The following is a 23,912-nucleotide window of genomic DNA, read 5'->3' as shown; positions in this document are numbered from 1 at the left end:
TTTAAGGCCAGCTTATAGAAAAAAATGACTGGCTGTGAATCAGAAGTTAGTGAGGGTGGTCTCTCCCCGGAAAAGCCTGGAAACTACTCTAATGTAATATATCCTGAGTTGTCAAAACTCATCATTATGAGAACTGGGGAGGTGGTCAAATGTCATGTTTATGGAGGAAAGAGCTAAGTTGTTTGAACTAACCGAGAAGCTTATCAAGTTATATGGCTAAATGTAAAGGAAGGAGGAAAACATGAGACAAAACACGATCCTTTAAGGAAGCTCTGCTCAGATGAATATGCAGAGATTATTTAAAAATAAATGTTCCACATCAGAAACCTTAATAATGCTTTATGACTGACTGTTATTTTCTCCTTGCGTGACGTGCACATGCTCATATGTGTGTGTCTGAGTCCATATGTATATATTATCATAACTTTTATCTGCATGCATTCCTTTGTGTGTGTATAGACTGTTTATACATTAAAGACATGTGTCTGTGTGTGTATATGTCGATGTGTGTGATGGTCAGGGGGGACGACTGTTTATGTGAGTGGGATCACACACTGAAAGCCTTGTCTGTGCAGTGATGGATGCTCCTTGCCCCGGTCTGGTTCACTAACAGAGCATTCCTAATGGAGAAGCAGCACATAGATTTGTCATACTTTAATGTTGGCAACAAATAAGATGAAAGTCTATAAAAATATTTACATGTGGAGATGAAATGCATGATTCATCAGTTGGTTAGTGGGCAGAAAAACACTGAAATATGCATTCGGATCATTGATTAAGTGAGCTATAAATAGTTTTGCATTTAAAATCAAGAGGAAATTGTAATATGACTTATATTTTAATAGGGCAATTTAAATAGTGATCAACCCAAGTCTGCGTTTTCTTATAGTTTCCTAGCTGATTATTTAGAGCAGAAACTAGATTTGATGGATGCTACAGTCACCATAATGCAATGTAAGCCTAACATTCATATAAATCTGTTTCTAACATTTTAAAATAGGAAATCGGGATCACAAACTCAACTTCCAAAAAAAAAAAAAAAAAAAAAGCATTTCAGTCATGCCGTAGTAGTCAAGCCGAGCAGCATCGTGGCGCTCTGTGTTTACTTCTGTCCCATTAGCTTGTGCCGGCCAGTGCCCCGTCACTTCCAAACACTGCAGGATTGATGAGGGCCATGGCGCTAAAACCTTTCCGTAGTCATTAGTTTATTTCAGGGGATCTGAAGAGATATGCTATGGAAACACAATCACACAAGGAACCACACGGGGCCCTCAAAGCTGTGTTTGTGGCCCTGTGCAGTGGTTCTCGGACACTATGAGAGGTTTGCACAGGAATCTTTGGCCCATGTCTGTTAAGGTTCTCAGTCATCCAGGTCATTGTAGTCAAAGGAGCTTGGAAAGAAAAGCCATCTATGTCCACTGTGAGCGACCATCTTTGAACAGAGGCGATGGTTTACGACCCCAACTCTCTGCCATCTATAATCCAGTTTTGAGTTCCCTCCCCAGACGCCTTAACGCCCACTCACATCCTGGGCCATCTGACCTCAGGAATTCGCATGATAAGGTGGGGCCAGGTTTCACAATGAACACACCTGAAACTCTGGCTGATTGGGACCCACACCCAGTTTCACACCTTGGCTCAGGCAATTAGAGGATCACCAGGGGGTCCTTTTGTCCCTCTGTGGGGGGAAACTCCCACTAGGTTTAAATCTGGGACTCTCCACCATTTGACCTTAGAACTGAAGAAGCTTCTCGGATGAGAGGTGAAACGTCTTCAAGCAACTTAAAGAAGTCCAGAATCTTTGGCCCACTTAATTTCCTCTTTATAGCGTTGCCTTGAGTATATTGAGTTGCCGGTTCATTTGTTTATGCACAATCCTCTTAAGAGCCCAACACAGCATTTAAGTCAGGTAAAGATCTAACTAAGGACTTTGACTGGACCACTGGGACTCTTCAATTTGTATTTTTTTTTAATTTTTTTATTTCTGAGATTCTGTTGAAGATTTGCGTCTGTGCTTTGGATTATTGTCTTGTTGTAGGACCCAGTTTGGCCAAGCTTTAACTGTCAGACAGATGGCCTCACATTTGACTCTAGACCAGCGGTCCCCAACCTTTTTTGTGCCACCGACCGGTTTATGCCCGACAATAATTTTACGGACCGGCCTTTAATTAAGGTGTCGCGGATAAATACAACAAAATACAACTAGTACCGGTACCGAAAAAAGAAGATTTATTAATAACACACGTGAAAAGACCCAGGAAAACAGAGTTAACGATAAAAACGATAACAAAATAACGCTGAAAACCGATAAAAACTCTGAAAACCATACATTTCACACCTGAGCCTCAACTACTTACCAAACGACTCACGGACCGGTACCGGTCTGAGGCCCGGGGGTTGGGGACCGCTGCTCTAGACTACGTTGGTATACAGAGGTATTCATGGTGGAATCCATGACTGCAAGGTGCCCAGGTCCTGTGGCTTCAAAACAAGCCCAAATCATCACCCCTTCACCACAGTACTTGACAGTTGGTATGAGTTGTTTGTGCTCATATGCTGTGTTTGATTTTCACTAAATGTGGTGCTGTGCATTATGAGCAAACATCTCCACTTTGCTTTCATCTCTTCAGATGCAAGTTTGCGATCCAAAGCAAAGCTTTCCGAGAGCAGCTCTCTTCTGGCAACCCTTCCAAACAGTCTTTTTTTTAAATTGTTGGTCATGTCTGCCCCTCCCTTCTTGCTCTGCCAGAAGTTTCTTCCTATTAAAAGGGTTTTTTTTCCTTACCACTGTCACCATGTACTTGCTCATGGGGGGGATCTGATTGTTGGGTTTTGCTGTATTGTTATAGGGTCTGTGGTTTACTAACATAAAGTGACTTCCGACTGCTGTTATGATTTGGCACAGTATATTAATAAAACTGAATAGAATTAATTTTATTAATTCTGAGATGTAGCTTGCTTTTGTATTTTCTCTGAGCGTTGCCTGATCTTACCCTGGGGTGAATTTGTTAGGACGTCCACTCCTGAGAAGATTGTGGGATTGAACACACTTGAATGCTCCAGACCGGCAAACTGCCAAAACTACTTTTATAGAGATCATCACACTTTCTGATGATCAGTTAATGAAATGCATTTGATTAGCACCACTTGGCTGCTACGTATTCTTTTGATAATAATACATTTTATTTATAGGCGCCTTTCAGACCCTCAAGGTCACCTTACAGTAACACGTAAACAATACCATAAAAAACATAAGAAAAATGTATACATAACAAACATGGTAGATAAAATTTAGACATAAACAGTCATAAAAGTATAAAGTATGCAAGCAGTAAGGGTGTGCTTACTTTTTCCACAGGACTGCATGTGGACATGACAGTGTGTTCTTTTTCCAATGTCTGTACACGATTAGGAAAACTAATGGTATTGTTTGCTCTTAAAATATGTTAATCATTGAAATAAACTCAAAATGGCAGAACACGTATAGATTTGATGTTCCAGTCACTATTTCATGATTCCTTGTGAAGAAGAAGAAACTCACAGGGGTAAAATGCAGACTACAGGTGAAAGCTTATGCTTATCTTTGGTTACACAGATAATTTTCCTTCATTGTATCAAGTAACATAGAATCTCTGTATCCTAATGCCTGGCATTATCGTATCAACATATCGATAGTACGCTTGTCTGAGAAGTGCTTTAATTCCCGTCTGTACATACAACATTGTGATGTCCTTCCTGACTTCAGTGGGGATGTCATGGAGTTACGTGCAGGTTGCTGTTCTTGCGTTAGTAACTCAGGAGGCTGTGTGATGGACAAAAATGTAAAGCTTCACGTAAGTTGTATCAGCACTTCCCTGACACTTTGTCAACATAAAAAGACATCCAGAGGTTTAAAAGATAAGCTTGTTTTTGCCTCGAGATGCTGCTTTGTTTGCTCCATGTTGTAATTTGTTGGTTTGTCCACTACTTACACATAGGAACATACTCGTTTGCACAACTTCTTCCTACATCTGTACACAGACCTACTCAGGTCAGACCCACCTTCAGTACACAATAATAATCACTGAGGGATAACAGAATTTAATAAAAGGTGTGTCAGTCGGAGTGGAAATAGCCCAGAGGATATCGAAATAAAATATAGAATTAGATCCTATCTGGTCTTGCACAAATACTGTCAGTTGTTGGCATGTGTGTACATATGTGTACATGAATTGGTGTGTGCTCTTGCTAATCTAAAACATATTAGTTCTCAAGTCTTTTTATCAAGATCAGCACACACTTTGAGGGTGTGTTCATCCGCACATGGACGACACAATCAGAGAGAGTGTGTGTGTGTGTGTGTGTGTGTGTGTGTGTGTGTGTGTGTGTGTGTGTGTGTGTGTGTGTGTGAGAGAGAGAGAGTTTCTATGAATGCTGATGTGGTAACCATTGGTAATGTTCCAAACAGAGCAGTTTATCAGTGGTGCCTATCACCATGAGGCGTCTACTTCACCCATGCACTCAACCTTATGTTTTAATGACACTCAGCACAGCTTTAGACATGATTTAAGGTGGTGCCATCCTTCTTAGAGGTCTGAGAGGAGGCCTCATAGCACACTCGTGTGTTTTTCCTGATTCGTGAGGACATTTGTTGGCATAATCCCTCTGTAGCCCCCCACAGTAACCTTGAACATTGCAGCTAAATGTCTTATGTTCTCACTAAACACAACCTAATTCTAATCTTAAAGATTTCACATTTCCTCATCCAGCAACTTTAAACTAAAACAAACCAAAATAAATTGTTGGACCAAACACACACACACACACACACACACACACACACCACACCTCTGCCGTCTGTTTCGTCAAACACTACTGAAGGAAATGAGAAAGCTTTTGCCTCTAGATTAATATTATTACTTTGTTTAGCAATCACTGCACTGAATGGCTGGTGGTTAAACATTAAATGTGCTCATAATGGGCCCACAGAGCTTGATCATTCTGTTCTTATTTATACACTTAGATGACTGAGTGTATTGCAGTAAAACTCCCTCGCATGGTTTTATTAGAAGCCAGTTTAAGATTTAACTTGAATTCAGTTTGTGTGCAGTAATGCTAGTAATTGTTGCCATGACATAAACAATAGTTGGTTAATGTCATGGCAGTGGCTTTTTTATGATGCTGCAGGATTCTAAGTGTCTCCAGTGCAAAGCATACTGTGTGTTTTATTCATGCATCTTATAATTCATCAAAATGCTACATGACTAATATTAAATACTTTGAAGGGTCAGCAGTATAATCGCCGGTACCCCGTCTCAGTTTTGTATATTGTAGCATGTAAGTATCATAAATCTCTCATGCACGGTGTAAACAACATCAGGCTCTACCTTGCTGTGGGATGATCTTTGTGAGATTCATCACAAAGCAAACATTTTTTAAATCCAGATTTTCTCTTTTTTCCGTGGTCAAAAGAGAAGAGTTGGAGTATCAGCATCACTGACTGTTTAAACCTGATAAACTGTTTGTATAGAAAGTGACGGACAAATGGTTTTTTGTTGTTGTTCTTTCAACAGGATTTTCCCCCGGGAATACCTCCTACAGCACATCCACCTGTACTCCCTGGCTGACCTGCAGCAGGTACATGCACACATCCAGAGCTACATGCACACAGAATAGGATGCATAAACTGTGACTCTGTGTGACAGCATTGCTCTTTGACTTGGATCAGTCCTGTTTCTGTGTCAAGTATCTCTAATAATAATCAAAAAAAGCTACCACTCATGTGCCATCTGTGGAAATGCACGCAGCTCTCCTGCTTGCCGATAGATTCTGCTGCTGCAGATATATGATAAACTCAGAATGTGTTCTTGAAGCTGGAAGCTACAAAATCATTTCAGCACCCATTAATATTTTGTTAAAACTCTGGATTGTGTTCAATAGTGGTATATTTGACTAAACCACAATGTTTGTAATAGACTTAAAATTGAGTAGAAGAAAGCATACAGTCCATCAACAGGCCACCTAAAATGTCAGCGCTGAACTGAGCTGCTTGCCACGTTTTTAAATTATGTATTTTCGTGTTTGAATACAAATTGAAGGTTTAACGTAGAATAAGGCATAAAGCATAGATTATAGGCTTGAATAAACTTAAATAAACAAGTAAAGCAGCATTTGGTTTGTCAGTGTCTGTTAGAGAAACAGATTATGATGCTAAAAATGACATTTTCAGTCTGTGTCAATCGTAATATGGTGACCAGTGTTTGAAAAAACTATTTTTTTATGCTTCATTCATTGTTTCATTAGTCATTGGAAGGTATGTTCCTTTATTATCAAGAGCACACAAACATTTGCAAATTTTAATGTCATAGCAGATAGAAGCTGTGAAAAGGAGCTCATTTAGCGATCAAGTCTGCACATGTTCACCGCTCATACGACTCGGCTCAGAGATGGGTTTCATTCATTACCAAAGTCATACACTGAATTCCCAACGCAGGAGCTATTTACTAAAGCAGCAAATATGTATTAATCCACTACTAAAAATAGACCTCAGCAAGAGTCGATGAACTGCAGCTGAGAGCAGCAAACAGGGACGTGACTAACACATTGGTGTTTTCCTCTTTTCGTCTGATTTGCCAAAAGGTTGTGTTGCGTTTAAGTAAACACAACCTTTCCTTTGTTTCTTTGGCGAGTGTCCGTGTCATAACAGTGATAAGAAAGGGTGATATCCTCCAGCAGCCTCATTTGGAGACTTTAAGTATCCAGATTGAGAAAACAATGGTCTGGCATCTTATCCTCATGACTCTGCATTATTACTCTGCAGTAACAAAGAGACTTTGGCATTTTAGTGAATCACCAGATTTTCTCATTAAATTACAAACGCTTATATCTGTGAATGAGTTTAAAAGTCGTCATGTCTTTTTGAAATTATCAATGAGGAGATTTTAAAGAGATTTGCATAGATTCTTATTTTTTTCTTTATTGCGGCCTTTTTTAGCACAGAGTTGCCGGACTGAGTTGGGGGGGTCAGAGGAAAGCGACCACAAATGACTGAAAAGTTCTTTTGTTTGTCATTATGTTCATTATGTTGTACCCTGCCCCATTTTTTTTCTTTCATCCTGCTCTACTCAGAGCTTGGCCACAGACTCTCACGGTGAAAGAGATTGGAGCCCCCCCTCCGCCTCCACCTCCATCTCCACCACCTCCTCCTCCACTCCCACACTCTGTGTCTCTCTGCTTCACTAATTGGTCACATTCAGAATCAACAGGCAGAAAAACAAAGCGTGACATCCTTCCATTCTTCTAAACATCGCCTTGGCCTCACACACGCTCAGCACACATGTGTTGAGTGTGTGTGTGTGTGTCTGTGTGTCTTTTTCCTGCTTAAACTCTGATTTTCTGTCATAAACTCTAAACTGGGGATTTTGAATTAATTTCAACAATGTGTGTCTTTGGGAGAGAGTGCACTGCTCCCTCTCCCCCTCTCTCACCCTTCCTCCCACAGATTCTTGAGCACTCTGCCTCTTAATTGGTTTTCCATATTAACAAGCTTGTTTCTTTTGATTCGCCTCCTGAATAAAATGACACTCTTAATCAACGTGGCTTTTTTTGTTCCACCCCAGAGGTCAGTGAAGGCTCAACTCCCCTGGCTAAAGCCCGGGACACACCAGTCTTTTTTTTTTTTTTTAAACCTCCCAACAAATAGCCTCCACCCATATCCCCTATTAGAGGCCCATTGGTTTTGTAGAAGCCATATGTGTTTGTCTAAGGATGCTCTGCACCATCCCTCTGCTTGCTTTAAGGATGGTTTCTAGGAAAGAAAAATGCTTGTGTGTACGCAGACAGCAGGCTTCCCACAGTGACACCCTGGCATTCCCTGTATGCCAGGCATGCCTCTCCACTCACACTTGTCCAGGCACACAGAGGCCTCTTGAGGAAGTGCTATATGTTCTCCGGAAGATTTCTCCTCATGCCTTTAATTGTAAGGGGAGCTTTAACCTCAAATATTCAAGCAATCCACATAATAAGAGTTATTTTTGTTAAGAGATTGCACAATGCTAATACTGGTCGCTATACAGTTTCTTAGACTATATGTGACGATTTATGATGTCTGTGGAGGTTTTTGAGTGGCAATGGCATGGGGCAGGTTGATAAAATGTATGTAATTAAAACACAGCTGCTATCTAGCTGTTCCTTGTGAGATTAAAATGTCAATCAAAGCCTATTTCATAGAGACCTGCAGTTGTATTAATCCCTTGTCATGGTAAATCTGGCTTTTGTTGTCCCAAACACTCCTAATAAAAAAGGTTAGCGGTAATTTAGAAACTGTGATCCATTACAATTTCTACAAATGTAGATTTTTAAAGGCTTCTGTTGTCTCTGTTGCGATTTCCCTTTAACAATCATCACTTATGGTGTGCATATGTTTGAAGATGCAGTATGTAAAACTGTTGGTTTTTAAGCCATGATTGATTGCCATGATGTTTGTTACTTCATTAGACGTCTGTGTGTTGTGTAGCAGAAATATAACCTGTAGCTAATGCTGGCCTGCACATCAACATTGGGGAAGTCTTTGTATTTATTTTTTTCGTATAGTCCATGGTTACTGTCAGTCATGTCAAGTAAGGGGGTGTCTGTCTCGGTGCGAGTGGCACTCTAGAGCCACACTAGAGTAAAATTAGGACAGCAACCTCCTTGCAACTAGAATTGGTAGCTGCCACATGATCACAACTATCAATGCAATCACGGGGGGGACAGACCGACAGCAAGTAGCTGAGGGTGCTGCCTGCTCAACCAACTGGTTGCCCAGATTGCAAGGCAGTTCACAGTTAGGAGGCAACCTGTCACAAACAATAATGGTCTTGCTTGGCTGACTGCAGTCACGCTTAGTTTTAGATTTGTGAGTAATTGTCATCTAGCTTATAAACGCAGACAGATTGAGTGCAACATGTTGGCAATCTGTGTGAGTCTGCACTCATGAGGTCTCTTTGGAGCAATGAGGTCCAATCTCACTTGGTTGTCCACTGTTTGTATTGTGGTCATATTCCTATTTAAAAGCAAAGTTGTGAAGCACCTGTGCCATTTTGCAGTTAAATGGCTGTCCCGCACCAACTACCTGACTATTGCTGGAGGAATTTCTGAATTTCTGTTTCAGTTCTATGAATTTGTAGCTGGATTCTTAATCTAAGTAATTCATATGAATCACAAACAGATTGAGACATTCAGTCACAAACTGGTTGCAGACTCATTCTGTCTTATTGTCGCCTTGATGCACCAAAGTTGCTTTCAAGACAGCAGATGATTGTGAGGGATCACAGATCTTGTTTTTGTCTTCGAAGCTGTCAAAGGCAGCAAGATCAGTCTAGTGCCTCTCATGACGTCAAGGGCTCGAGGCTTTGTCCCCGCAGCAAGCCAAGGTGTGTTTCCTACGAGCAAATCAAGTAGCTTGGTTAATTTTTAATCCTTTAAGAGGCTAAATCATCTTTTTTCTACTATCGCTGTGTGCCTTAGTAGAAAATAAATAGAATGATGTCACTAAAGAGTAAAGTATTCTATTGTGCCATTAAGGTTGGATTTTTAAACTAAAAAGAAATAAAAGCATCAGAGAAACACGTTTCTTACATCTGCTCAGCCAGAAGATTACTTGGAAGTCTGGGGATTTTAGGGGAATCTCCTGAGAAGACAGACTCTACCATCCATACACTGACATCCAACATACGTCAGGTTTTCTGTGTGTGTGACACAGAGAGAGGAGAGAGGGTGCTATCCAAACAGATCTCACTCTGGTCTTTCCAGCCATGTAATCCCAGCTGGCTTTCTAGTGTCTCAATGGAGCTGCGGTTGTGTGTGTGTGTGTGTGTGTGTGTGTGTGTGTGTGTGTGTGTGTGTGTGTGTGTGAGGGCGAGTGAGAGAGGAGGGCAGGCGAACGGCTGTTTAACAGCAGTTTTAGGGGATTAGGAGGTTTTGGAGCACAAAGACTCTGCATGGAGCAGAGAAAGAGGTTCAACTGGAGGGGGAGGAGTTTAAGAGGAGGGATGGAGGGAGAGGAGGTGAAAAGTGTGTGTGTTTTCTGGGAGGGTTTTTTGGAGGGAATGAGGGTTAAATAGGTGAATACTTCTACAGCATTGCTCTGTATGCTGAAATGAATTCTGATAGTGCTTCATGTTGTTTTTTTTGTTAACTATAATCATGAGGACCTTTGCACATTCACTGGTGTAGACGTTCATGGTGACTGGCTTGCTGGGGGATGGACTAGCAGCTTGTGAGCTGCCATTCAGTCTCATTGTTCTAGTTGGCAGTTCAAGCTATTAATGTCACTTACCTTAAGTATGAATTATGCTCAAATTCCAATTTTTAGACAGCACTTTTAACTGAATGGTTCCAGGTTTATTTATTGAAACTAAACTCAGGAACTAGTTTCTTTTGTAAGGAGGTGAAAAGGGAAACTAGAGAATTTTGATTTGAAGATAACTGAATGTACTGTACTTTATGTTCTTTTTAATAATCCCAATAATTTCCCAGTTTGTTTTGCTCTGCAGTATATTTTTTGTATATTGAGACAGAAGTTGGTCGGTCCCTAAGCGACCATTAAAGACAGCTCTACTGGTTCACCCACACACTCTGGACGGTCGTCAATATTTGGCTTCATTGTTGTTCTGCCCAAGTTGGAAGTTCTAGTCTAAATAATTACCCCACAGTGACCTTGCTGGTCTCAGGGCTTCCGGTATAACTAATAGAAGTGTCGCTGTATATTTCTGGAAGGCTTTGACAGCAGGGACCTAAATGTGATTAAAGTCACTGAGAAACCAGTTTGCTGTAATTCATTTGAAACAGTAATCGTTTTAAATGAAGAAACTATGGGCAAGAAATAGAAATGGATTTCCTTGTTTTCTTTACGTTGCCTTTATATTCTTCTTCTTGCATATTTATTTCTCACTCTACATCCATCCATCTTTCTGTGCCTTCCTCTTTTCCCATCATCCCCCAAGAGAACCAGCCAGTCACCAGAGCTGTGCTGCCAGTCGTTTGATTCTGCCCAGTGCAATTATAGTGGGCCTTAATTACTGAGCTTGTCAGCCTCCATCAGGAGAGCCATTTGTCATGTGGACTGGGCTGGACCGGACTGAGCAGGCCTACTTAGGTTTGGTGTGGGGGGAGAGGGACACACAAATCTGTGTGCCACTCTCGGTACCTGTCCGCTCGTCTGTCCGTCTGGAAACATTTTTATTTTCTGACTGTTGTTACGTTCTCCCTAACATTAACTTAGGCTGCATTTTGGTTCCACCGTTTTGGTACTCTTAACATTTTTAAAAATCATGTCGATATCGTCATAATGTAAAGTGTATTTAAATTAGTTATTAATTTTCCTAATGTTTACTTTTTTTTTTTACTTGGATGTAATATTCTTTGACTCCTCTCGTGCTGCTTAGCTTAAATTCTTTCTTTCCCTTTTCCACATCTAAAGTTCTCCCCGTTGAGTCTACTGGTCACAAAAAATTATATCACCAGTCTCGTACTTGTTTTTCTAAGATGGCTTCAAAAAGCCGAGCACCTGCATATAACCCACATTTTGTTCTCTTTCCCATGGACTGTATTTAAACGATGGACAAAGCCACAGTGAACTCACCCACAGGTTTTGTAAGCTACAATTTTCAAGCCTCACAATTAGCATTTCTGTGTTTTTTAAAACCAGATGTGAACATATTTGGATGGTAGAACTGGGTGGTTATCAGCTGGTGGAAACAAAATGGAGACTTCTTGCACTACTTCAGCTACTTCTGGTGTGGCAGAGATGAACAAGGGTCTAAATAGGCTGAAGCTCCACAAATAATAGTGTATTATTTGATCAACATGATTTTTGGTGGGTTTTTTGTGTTGCTGGAGCTTCAAACCCTTTAGAGCTTTGTAATCATATATTGTTCTTTAATACAGTCAAACATTCAACAAGAGAAAAAGGCATGCATAAAGATGTTTATTTCTGCTCTAAAGTTTTGAAGTTTTCTTCAACTGGTCATAACTTGAAGTGGCCAGTAAAGTTTTTGGTGGCATTTTTCAGGCCTGGAGGTTACCTCTCGACCTTTTTTTAAGATGGTAAAATTACTAGAATGAATCCTGTTGTTAGTTAAATATTGGTCCAAGGCATCAGGCTCGATTTCATCCAAAGACTAATCATTTTGTATTTTCTTTATGTTTGTAAAGGTACCCTATAGGTTTTTAAATCCATTCAACTTAATGAAAGTGTAGCAGTCTTTGCTTTGGTCCTGTGACTCAGTGCAGAGGGAATCACTGTACCTCAGTGTGCTGGGTTTCCTCTGTGTAAGTGTGGTTTCTTCCTCCTCTCTACGTCTCTCATCCTCTCGTCCTCATCGTCTAACAAACAGCATGAAGGAGGTTATAATTGGCAGGTCCAGAGCTCTGCCAGGTGGAACCACTTGTATCTGAATACAGGCTCTCGCCCTCTCTCAAGATCTCTCTTGTATATTGAATCTGCTACTCTTTCTCTTACTTTCTACTCTGTTTTTTTCGATTAAATTTCTCCCTCTGTCTTACATATCCTGGGTTATTAAGCTTATAGCACTGTCTGCACTGTTAACAAGGTACAGCAAAGCTTGAAGCCATGTTGAGTTGTTATATCTGTTAAGAGTCTGTACACCCTTTCTGTGCAGTCTCTCATCGTCTATTCAAGACTCCACAACTCGAGCCCCCCACTGCTAAGCCCCCCATCCCTCAGTTCTTTAAGGAACTTGCCAAGCGTTGCCATCAAAAGTTGTTCACCTCATACACTGTTTGCCTTACTTCCTTTAGTTTCCTGTCTTGTTTTGCTGCCTTTTCACCAAGCATTCAACTTTGTTTTGGTCCTTTTTGAATGTGGCGTCGCATTAGTTTCCTCATTTGTCATTTCCCTCCATTCCCCCATATTACTTTCAGACATGTCTTTGCCCCAGATCAACTGCACTTTCTAAAACTCAGCTGAATTTGCTAAACAATCTTGGGGGAAGCCAACACATCCTTGCCCCAAGATGATCTTGAAACATTTGAAGGGACCATTTTAAGAAAGTACTGCTAGGTACATACGCACATGGCGGCGACGCAGAATGAGAAGAGCAAAAGCGGATCGTTGAATGAAACAGATGAACCAGAACTGGTTTGTAAAAATGCTGCAACTTCAGTGGTGTGGAACTGGTTTAGCTTTCGTCCCTCAGATACACAACAAAGCACTATTTTTGGTAGCGCATGCTAGCGGGCCGTCGTTATTACCGTGTTGTTTGGAAAATACAGCACACTTAAAATCAATCCTTTGATTTTTCTGAAAGTCGACAGAGCCCCTTATAATCCCGTGTGCCTTATGTATGAATTCTGGTTGTGTTTACTGACCTCGAAACGATTTTATGTGCACGGCGCTCGAAAATCTGTCAAATGTTTCAGTACGACTTTGCTAAGCTACGAACCCGCACCGCTTGATGGAGCATTAGGGCTATTGTAGGCAGGAGCCTCGCGGAGTGATACGTACTGTGCTTCAACATAATATTACCATATTGTGTGTGTATAACCTCTTTTTAAGTTTTGTGGATATTATACATGGTTATGCTGAGGATATGTCGGCCAGTTTCCACTGGAAATGCCTTTTGGTTAAACTGTCAGCAAGGAATTTGCATTTGCACTGTTAAATTTTTATATAACTTTAATGCACATAAAAAACAGCTGCTTGTTTAAGTAAAAATACATTGATGTTTTGGTTTTTTGCACTAATAAAGTTGAGGAGTTGTAAAGTGTTTTGTCTTACGATTATATCGTCAGTTATATCGTTATCACAAATTTTCAAATGTATATCGTGATAAATATTTTTGGTCATATCGCCCTGCTCTACTATTGTCTCTACTGCATGTGATTAGGAGACTGAAACAGTGTCTGGTCAACATAGCTGATCCTTTGCCTCTGGTTTAATAACTAAAGAGTTCACTAGTATAAAACTGGTGTATTATACTGAAATCTGTGATTATTCATCTGCACGCATGATATTATGATGGGGGCCTGAGCCCCCTAAAGGTTAGATCATAGAAATGCCCCTGCCTTTCAGCAACCAAATCTGCATGAGCTACAGTGCTAGCTCCTGGCACATTAGCAGAGAAGTACAGCTGTTTGTCATCTGCATAGCAAGGATATGAAATGTCTTTGTCAGTCAGACATGTAAAGACACATATATTGGCAACCTTCAAACATTCCAGTAAAGAGGATGATGCTTCTCTGTTGGTAGACTGACTTAATAAAACTGCTGCTATAATAATAATAATAATAATAATAATAATAATAATAATAATAATAAAGCCTTCAATGTCATGTTTTATTTCATAGGTGTCAAACTCTGGCCCGCGGGCCAAATTTGGCCCGCAGCCTAATTACATTTGGCTCGCGAAGCCATACCAAATTATTATTAGAGCTGGCCTACTGGTATTATACAGCTAATATATATATTGTTTAGTATTAAGCTTTGCTTGTTCCATATTCAGTTTTTCAGCAAAACGTGTTTGAGTCCATAAGAAAAGATTCATTCTTATATCTGGAGGAATAAATATTTTTCAATAAATATTAATGTTAGTCCGCGACTTTGTTCCAGTTTTGAATTTTGGCCCACTGTGTATTTGAGTTTGACACCCCTGTTTTATTTGATTACATTGTCCCTCTGTTCAGCACTTTGGCTGACACTTGATGTCTCTTAAATGTGCTATACAAATAAAGCTGACTTGACTTGATTGTCAAAATATTATAGTTTAAGCTGCTTATTATAAAATTGCTTTCTGAATTAGTTATATTAAGTTAAATGTTATCAAACACACTCATTAGGAATTTTGTTTAAACATTAAATGTATATGTTGAGCTATGATGCATGCTTTAGTACTTTTAATTTAGTTTTTACCTCGGTGCGTGTGACTAATACTTTATTGGCCACCCTAAAGATTTTCAACTTGTAAGAAAAAACTTAAAAAGGAAAAATAAAAACAGACAAAGGAGGAGTTAGTGGGCTTAAAAAAGATAATGAAAGAAATCAGAAGAAGAAACATAGCAACTGTCACACTTATTGTTTCATTTCATGTATTTCTTATGTCTCCTGCTGCTCATCTTTTTTATCCCTCACACCCGTCCATGCTTTCTTATCATTCTCTAGGTGATTGATGGAAAACTCGCTCCTTTCCTGTCCAAGGTGATCAAGTTTGCCAGCTCACATGTTTTCAGCTGCAGCTTGTGTCGAGAGAAAGGCTTCATCTGTGAACTCTGCCAAAACGGGCAGGTCATCTATCCCTTCCAGGAGAACGCCACCCGGAGGTACACATCCTTCGATAACCTTTCTACAAGTTAAACATGACTGGTTTTACATTTGGAAGATCAGATGGAAGATCAGCGCACATAACTGATAGTTTCCAGATAAATGTATTTAAAGTTGACTCAGTGGAGTCAGGAGACTTTATTGACTCAGTAATTGTTTTGAATCCAGAAATTGATTAAAAACAGTTTGCATGGGAGAAAGCCGGGTGAGCTGACACTTTGCTATCTGGAAATGAGGTGCTAACGTGTACGTGAGTTTTTGAGCACCAAGACTGAGTCTGCTGTTTGTTACTAACACTGGTTGGCATGAGAGCTGTGTGTGTGTGTGTCTGTGTGTGTGTGTCTGTGTCTGTCTTGGGTGCAGGGATTGTCACGACAGTGTCCAGAACCTCGTCCCCATCACTGAAATTCAGAGTGACAGATATCACAGAGATAAGAGCTGATCAGGACCAATAGTTGAAAGACTGTGAGCTCTGGACGTACACACACCCTACTTGTTGAGCTGTGTTTCATGACTTGAGAAGTGTTAACTGATAACAGTCATATCTGCTGTCCTTACTGGAACAGAGCTGTAAAGATTTACTGAGCTGTTGACTTAGTTACACATACTCAGAAGATGCAGGAAATGAGCAATAACTGGGCGTTAATTGCCTATCCTACTTCATGGACAGTTCCAATCTATTGCTATCAGATTACAATGTAGTCTTTGTGGTTTTAACAGTGAATCATATTATGGAATATTGCAATATGCATTTCACTTAACAGTTTGGAAACTGCATTTTATCAGTTTATAGTTATCGATTTATTTGGAGCTTAAAGTCATTGGGAAATCATCTAAAATGCCAAAGGAAACAGGAAAGAGCTTGTTGGCCTGGACACTTTGGTTAACCAGACACTCGTATTTCTTGACTCACCAGATCAGTGTAATCAGCAGGTAACTTAAGACCCATTATCAAATCTATATGCGCTTCTCAGTATCACTTATTAATCACTAGTAGTAAAAGTGTTAGACTTCTTTGGAAGTTTGGTTGTTTCCTTTCTAACCAAAATTTAGGTGGGAGCCCTGATGCCACTTTCACTGGTATAACAAACACTTGCGGCTGATTTGCTTAATTTTAAAAAGATTATTTTTAATTACAAAAATTCTGTTATAGTTTTGGACACTTAGTAAACTTGGTTAAAGTTTCAAATTCAGACTACCTTAAACACTCAATTTAAAAAAAATTTCAACTCCTAGCTCTGCATGATGTCATTGAGCACAAAAGCCACACCCACCTGCAGTTCAAACCTTCTGTTTTCAAGGGTTAGCAAATCAGAAGAAAGCTGGTTTCAAGGTAGGAGGAGCAGCTCAGGTGGCTTATTTAAGAAAGGGAATGAAATTGGATTGCACCAGTAATCTGAGTACAATAAATATATTTAGAAGTCAGATTCATGCAATGCTTTAGTAGATATAAATGATACATTCTCAAATATGTTTACTTAGCCTTACCCTGAACTGCCAAAGCATAAGGTCATGCCACATATATGCACCATAAAGACCTAATCTCATAATCTCACCACACAGTCACCATCCACTCCTTCCTCACATAATTCGCCACTCAGTCCTGCAGGGCCAAATGACGCCTGATGCATGGCAGTTGGTATGGAGTCTGAATCTGACTCTCTGATAGTGTCCTTGTACAGCTGGTGAAACTTGACCGATGTGTGTGTTTGTAGGTGTGACAGCTGCGGCGCCGTTTTCCACGCCGAGTGTCGACAGAAAGCACAGCCGTGTCCTCGCTGCGTTCGCCGGGAACTCCACCACAAGAGGCCATCGTCCTTCTGGTCACCTGATGACGACAGCCCAGGCTGTTTCCACGTGCCCTACCAAGACACCTGAGACAAATACCCGCAGGAGCCATAACAAACAGGGCACCGCCGCCCAGCCATCACCCTGGACAACAAGGGCCTGTTTCTCTGATTTGTGTGTGTCTGCAGGATGGACCTTGTGGGAGCAGTGACCAGGGAGTGGACTTGGAGCACTTTGTTGCAGCGTCAGGTTTGTGTTTTTGTGTGTGGACTTGCCAACGCACACGCCTGAGCCGAGCACCCTTTGGTTTGCTGTAAAGAGCAAGAAGAAAACCAACTGAAGAACTGCTGAGTCAGGCTCTACAGATCAAACTACTTGCATTTTGTAGTCCAGCACAAACCGATTATCCTCTGATTATCCTCTATCCCATCTCCTCCTCACTCCTCATTCCTACCTTTTACATTTTTCCAACTGCAGGAGTTAGACCTGCATAATCGAAGCTGATCAACTGGAGGAATTCAAGCTTAAAAACAATGTTGTGGATTGTAGCCACCTGCTCTCAAAGTCCAGCTTAAGTTTAACAATAAAATGAGTAGTCAGTAGGCAGAAAACTAGTATACAATCTCGGCAATGGATGTGTAAAAAAACATTAAATTTGCTGCTCTCTTTTGGGTGAAATAAGCAAATTTTGAAATCCCCCTCCTCCGAGACCATGCAATGTTTTTGTCTTTGTTTACAGACTAAAATAGAGAATAACTGAAAACAGATCTGTGTGTAATGGAAATGCGTCAACTCATGTTAAAGTGATAGAGCTCTCAAAACTTCAAACCCTTTTTTCACCATTTTTCCTTTCAGAGAGAAAGAGACATGTATTTATGTCAGCAGTCAAATATTAAAGGGTAAGGTATCAGTTTATTAATTTTATAATGGTAGTCAAAAGTGAAACACATTTTATAAGCTGTATTTTTTTTCCATGTTCTTATTGACCACTGATAAGAAAAAAAAAACATTTTAACAGAAGCTATTTGGTCTAAAACTCCACAGTCCTCAGTCTGCAATCAAGACTGAACCTGAGATCACTTTCAGAACATGCTAGAGTGAATGAAGTATACAAACGGTGTCCTTTGTAATAGGATTTAGAAAAGTGTGTTTTAATGACGAGTGCAGGACAGGAAGGCGTGATTCAAATAAGCTGTTTTTACATGAAAATAGTGCCAGGAGGAAAACTTCTCAAAACAGTCCTGCAGCACAATCAGCTGCTTTACCCACATAAGAGCAGATTTCCTATAATATTACTAAAATCACATCTTCTCTGAAAGCACAGGTGCGCTGACGCAGAGTGGCTCATAAAAATCATAAGACCAGATTTCACAATAGTGCCACAAATTGTTGTCGAGATGCTCAAAGTCCCTGAACAGAGTTACTGTAAGTGACAGATTATTTTTTCAGCGGGACTCAAATGTTCTCAGCTTGTCTCGTAATGACAGTATTAATTTACTAAATCAGCTAATATTTGTATTATTTATAATATTTTTACTGTAGTGTGTGATAACTCTGACAGCATTTGGAGCACGTGGATAAACCCAGCAGAGTGGATTCTGCTGCAGGGCTGTTTTAATGAGCAGTGATTTAGTTTGTTTTTTTTAAACTGTGGCAACGTGTCTGCAGTGACATTTACAGTCTGACTAAATCCAAACTGACCACAGCTGCTGCTGTTCTGAAGAAACAAAAAAAAAAAATGTGTATGAAAGTATAAAAATCCTTCCCCTCTCTTCTGCTTATAAGTTATTTAACGTGTGGATTTTCACTCACTCACTTGATCGCTGTTTCTTTAGTGCAGACTCTGTCAGTGTGTTTGGGCACGTTTTCTTCCCTCCATCTCTCTGACTGTAAAATAACAAAAGGGGCAATAATATAAACTGTAACTTAATTGTTTATTGTTGCCTTTTCCCCCTCCTGTGTCATTCTACTTCCTGTTGTGCTTTATTCATGCAGAATCTATCAAGCATGATAGCAGCTTTAGCGTTTTAGTATCTCTATGCAACCTAGATGGCCTTTATAATCCACAGCTCTGATGTGTAAAGGTCTGGGAACATGTTCTTTACAGCGCTGAACGAGCTGTGTTTACATCAAGTTTTAAGAATATAATAATGAAAGGAAATTAATCTAATTAATTTTCTGTCTTCTTTGCTGGTTTAAGAGTAAATAATTAAATCCTGCTATTTTTTTCTGGTTTGGTGTAGAGTGAAATGTTAGATACAGTAAGCTTTTATTTTTTCTACATAAAATATGAAACTGCTCCAATCAGTAAAAGATAGTAAAGTCTGCCTGTAGTGATCGATGAAAGCTGCACTCTCTTTGTTTTTAGGCACTGCTATAAAATCAGATTTCAAATATATTGCAAACCAGAAAATATTGGATTTCTCAACGTCTTAAGACTCAAGGACTGCAGCTTTAAAGTTCAATATGCCAAAATGTGTAATATGTTTTGTTTTTTGTCTTTTGTTTTTCTTCCTAACAAGCTGAAATCTCAGTGCAGACTTTTTCCCATCTGTCCTTTCTTAACCTCCTCTTCATCAGCTTGTTTGAGCCATAAAATTACATCAATGTTGAAATGTGACAAACTTCAGCTCTGGTTTGATTCAGGAATATGTGTTTTTGTGAGATCAGTGACAGTTCTACGTGTTTGTGAAGCACTCAGGATGCTGCGCGTTGAAACTAAATAGGTGTTTGAGCTGAAATTAAATCATTTTTATTTATTTTACTTATTTATTTTTGTTTGTTTTAATGGTCATAACTGAAGTCATGTCGGGTGATATTAAAAACAGTGTTTAAGTTGTCAATTGATCGTGCCTGCTGCATAAAAACCTTTTGTTTTTGTTTTGTTTAATGAAGTTTTTTATTATTATTATTACACTTTTTGACTGTGAACTCATGCTGTTTTTGTACTTTGGAGCCCAGCAGAGGTCAAAGATTATTTAACTGTTTATCACACAGATCAGAGTTTTGCAGGGAGAATAAATCACATGTAATCAAGTCCAAATCCAGCCCACCACACAAAGTTAGCTCATCTGTTTCCAGTTGCATAACGAGCATAATCAAACCTCATCCTCATCCTGGCCCCAACAAAGAGCTTCAACTCAGAGGATCAAAATATGTCGATTTAGGGATTATATTCCTGTTACAGATTGCCAGATTGTAGAGTTTGTTTGTTTGTTTGTTTGTTTGTTTTCAGACTATGGCTATTTTTACAAGTCTACACATCACCCACAAAATCTGATTTCATGCCACTAAAACATTTCACACTGCAAAAGGCAAAAGATTGAAAGCCTTTTTTTCTTTTAAATTCCATAAACTATCAACTGAATAAGCACACAAAGCACCAGTGATGCATAAATTATAGAAGTGAAAGGCGTTACAGGTTTTCTGTGTGTGGAAACAGGCAGCTTAGACAAAGTTATACACACAAAGTACAGACTCGATATTATGATTTTTGCACAATATGCAAAAAAAAATGTGGGGCGTTATCCCCAAAATATTAATTTCACAAGCAAAAGTGCAACAGTAGAAAAAGGACTCAAAGAAGAAAATGACTGAAGAAATGAGGCTACATCTAACTAACCAGTGTTTGTGTGTCTGTGTCAGCCACAATTTCATACAAGTATAATCGACTGAGCTGTGTGTGGGTAAAGTGGGTTGAAAAATTAGAACCTGTGTGAAGCAAGAGACATGCATTTACTTTTGGCCGACTTACTAAGTGAATTGGCTACAATTGTTTCAAAGACAATAAATATATTAGTAAAAGTTGAATTCAAACAATTACCTGTAAAAACTGGATACTAATTACCGTAGTACTTTATATTACCGTTGGTAACAATGTAGTAATAGTGGGGCAGTAAGAAACAAAAGCTAATAATGGCACAATTACAAGTTATTACCACTTAATTACAAAGTAATTATCTTGTATCAACGCTGATATTTATGATGTTACCGGTACTGTAATGCTATCATTAGCCTATATCTGTGAATCTGAGTGAAATATGGGTGGAATATGCATTTGTGTAGTTACTTGTTTAGACCTAATTATCAAACATTTCTATACTATGCACGCTATGAACTAAGATTGCAAACATAGTAAACATTATGCATGCTAAACATCAGTTATTGTCATCTTAAATAGCTCAGAGCACAAGTATAGCCTCGGGGTGATGCACGCTTCTCTATTTGTACAAGTGAAGTCATCTGAATAAATATATAAAACACAGCAAGAGGTGTGCAAACATCCTGAAGACATAAGCCAATATGCAAATTGACGCAAATGCAGACGAGGTCTTAAAAGACATGTTTGCATAAACAGTAACATTAGAATCTGTCCAGAAGTCATGCCTGTCCTCATCTGCCCCAAACAAAATGATAAAAGTGACATTAAAATCAATTAAGACCCAGATGTTTTTCTGTTTGTTGTTTCTGACATAATGCAGAATTAATTCTAGTATTGTAATATGATAATAGTATTCTAAAATATAAAACATCAACCAACATTACCTTATTTTGAGGTTACTACCAGTTTCTGCAAGTCAGTGTATAAAAATTTGAATACAGATATTCCTGTTTTGTTGCTAGCAGGTTATTATTTTTTTATCAACATATTACTATGATTAGCTTTTGCTTTTGCTCCATAGGCATATGGCCTGTTATTACCCATCTGCATAAATGTCAGTGTAATATTACTCAGCTCTTTATAGTTGTTGATACAAGATAATTATGTGTTATAATTATAATATAATTAATAAATAATTTTTATCTCCTCATTTCCAACTTGTTACCTCACTTTTACCATATTTTTACTGATCTATAATAGAAAGTACAACCATAACTATTTTTTAAAAGGTAAAAGGGACATTTAGTTCTGTTGCTCCAGTCTAATGATGCATTTTTAAAGAGCAGAAACCTAATTTATGGAAAGAAAACCCATATAGGACAAATACCTGCTGGGCCCAACAATTTGCCGCTATGTAGCTAAAGTTACTTGATTGTGTACTTTGAGAAATGTATTAAATTACTTGCTAATTTTATGCTGTTGTTTCACTGCAACCTGGAAGTGCAGGTCTATGTTTATTTGATTTTTAAATAATACTGCAATATTGCAACATCTGCAAATCTCTTATGTCTTTTGTCCCAGCTGCTTTTTTATTTCTTTACATGACTGCAGTGTTATCCTAGTAACCTCCAGCTCAAGCCTAAGTTGAAATTTTAAGGAAGTTTTGTTTTGTTTTTTTGGTACTTGACTTGAAATGTTGCTTATGTTTCAGGCACATGGGGATCATTGCAGTATGGTCTTAGAGAATAATATATTGTACAGTATTTAAGCACAGTAGCTGGACTGAAAATCTTTTGCACTTTTAAGTTTTTTTATTGTCCTTGTTTATCCTTGTTTTCACATCCAAATTCTGATGCAAATACAGGGAGTTGAACTTTTTTTTCTGTCTTATTTAATCAGCCCTTCCTGCTGTTGGATTTTGTTCAGGTTTGTCTGCTAGCCACTGATGCCAATAAAGACAAACTTCTCAACAGTGAAAGTGTTTTGAGTGCATGTTGAGAAATTGTTTGGGTTTCACTGCATTAAGGATTGCTAATATTTTGTGTACAGTACAGTGTAAAAATGTAAGAATGTACTACATCTCAGGCCCTCCAAGGTTTGGAGGCCTATCTCCCCCTACCACCACTTCCCCTGCCAGTGGTGGACCCCCTCAGACATCGGTGCGTTGGTGGTTCTTTGTGTCCGGGGATGGGCGTCCAGGTACACACCGGCTCACTCATTGGCGGCCGCTTATCGGGGCCTGGAGCCTGGGGCTCGCTCGGGCCACTTCGGAGGTGGGGTGCCCCCGGCCTCTCGGCCTGGGGCTCGGTCACTCAGGCGCAGCTGGCTGCCGGCGGAGCTCACGGGCGCGTCACTGCAACTCCCCCTGGCTTCTGCTCCGCGGCTGCTGAGTGAGCCCTCATCTGGGACTCTCCTCAGCTCTTTCCGGGACAGTGGCGCGGCTGCCCCTCTGTTGGTCTTCCTTGGTCTCTTGTGTTCTGGGGGCCTCTGGATGTCTGGAGTTTTGATCTCCTCCACACCTGCTTCACGCCCTGGAGGACGGGGCTGTGGCCCCCCCACACCCTCTAGCAGATTATTACATGAAGGAACCTTTTAAAAAAACAAAAAACAAGCGCGTCCATGCTCACAGGTGTACACACGGGTGATCACACCCACAAACTACACCCTTTTTGGCTCCTACCTCAAAGCACACTGTGTTCTGTTGATCTTATGTGCTGCACAATAATGTTTAACATTTAGTATTTACTGTCATATTCCCATATATCATTGTGATGCTGTTTATTCTATTACTCTTGTTCTCTTCTGCTTGCTTTCTTTTCTCTTTCTCAGCAGGTGATCCAGGTGATTGATATATGCATTTTTTTTTCTCTGCCCGTTCTGTTGGTTTTTGTCTTTTGCCCTTCTCCCCCGTCCCTCTTCTCAGCTGTTTCTCTTTCCCTCTTTCTTTCTCCCCTTCTTTCCCCCAGGAAAAAAAAAAAATGTACTAAGATGCATCCAAGAATAAGAGGTGTATTTTCTAATTGTAAACCTGGATAATTATGAGTCTGAGCTGAGGGTGGAAGAAGTACTCTAAGCTTAAATTGAACTTATTGGTATTACCATGTAGTAGAAATACTCTTGCTACAGATGTGTAGTTTAATTTTGCATTAAAATATAGTCATGATACAAAAAGTAAAAATTGTGGGGAACTTTGGGGTTCTTCAGAGAACTAGAGTTACAGAGAGT

General features: G+C 39.6%; 1 protein-coding gene across 3 annotated transcripts in view; it reads left to right on the top strand.

The window, feature by feature from the left end:
- The window catches only part of plekhm3 (pleckstrin homology domain containing, family M, member 3), a 49,117-nt gene extending 26,463 nt beyond the window's left edge, over positions 1-22,654 (top strand). For all 3 annotated transcript variants that reach the window (XM_082509540.1, XM_082509541.1, XM_082509542.1), the window contains 3 exons: positions 5,553-5,616; positions 15,140-15,297; positions 17,014-22,654. In XM_082509540.1, the coding sequence (XP_082365666.1) occupies positions 5,553-5,616; positions 15,140-15,297; positions 17,014-17,176 (385 nt within the window). In that variant the 3' untranslated portion in view covers positions 17,177-22,654. The remainder of the gene's footprint in view (positions 1-5,552; positions 5,617-15,139; positions 15,298-17,013) is intronic.
- The last annotated feature ends 1,258 nt before the right edge of the window (positions 22,655-23,912 follow it).

The sequence above is a fragment of the Aulonocara stuartgranti genome (genome assembly GCF_965226115.1).
Source record: "Aulonocara stuartgranti genome assembly, chromosome: 16".
In the NCBI taxonomy this organism is placed as follows: Eukaryota; Metazoa; Chordata; class Actinopteri; order Cichliformes; family Cichlidae; genus Aulonocara; species Aulonocara stuartgranti.
Note: the sequence above shows the minus strand (reverse complement) of the source record. Positions and strands in the feature narration are given on the sequence as shown.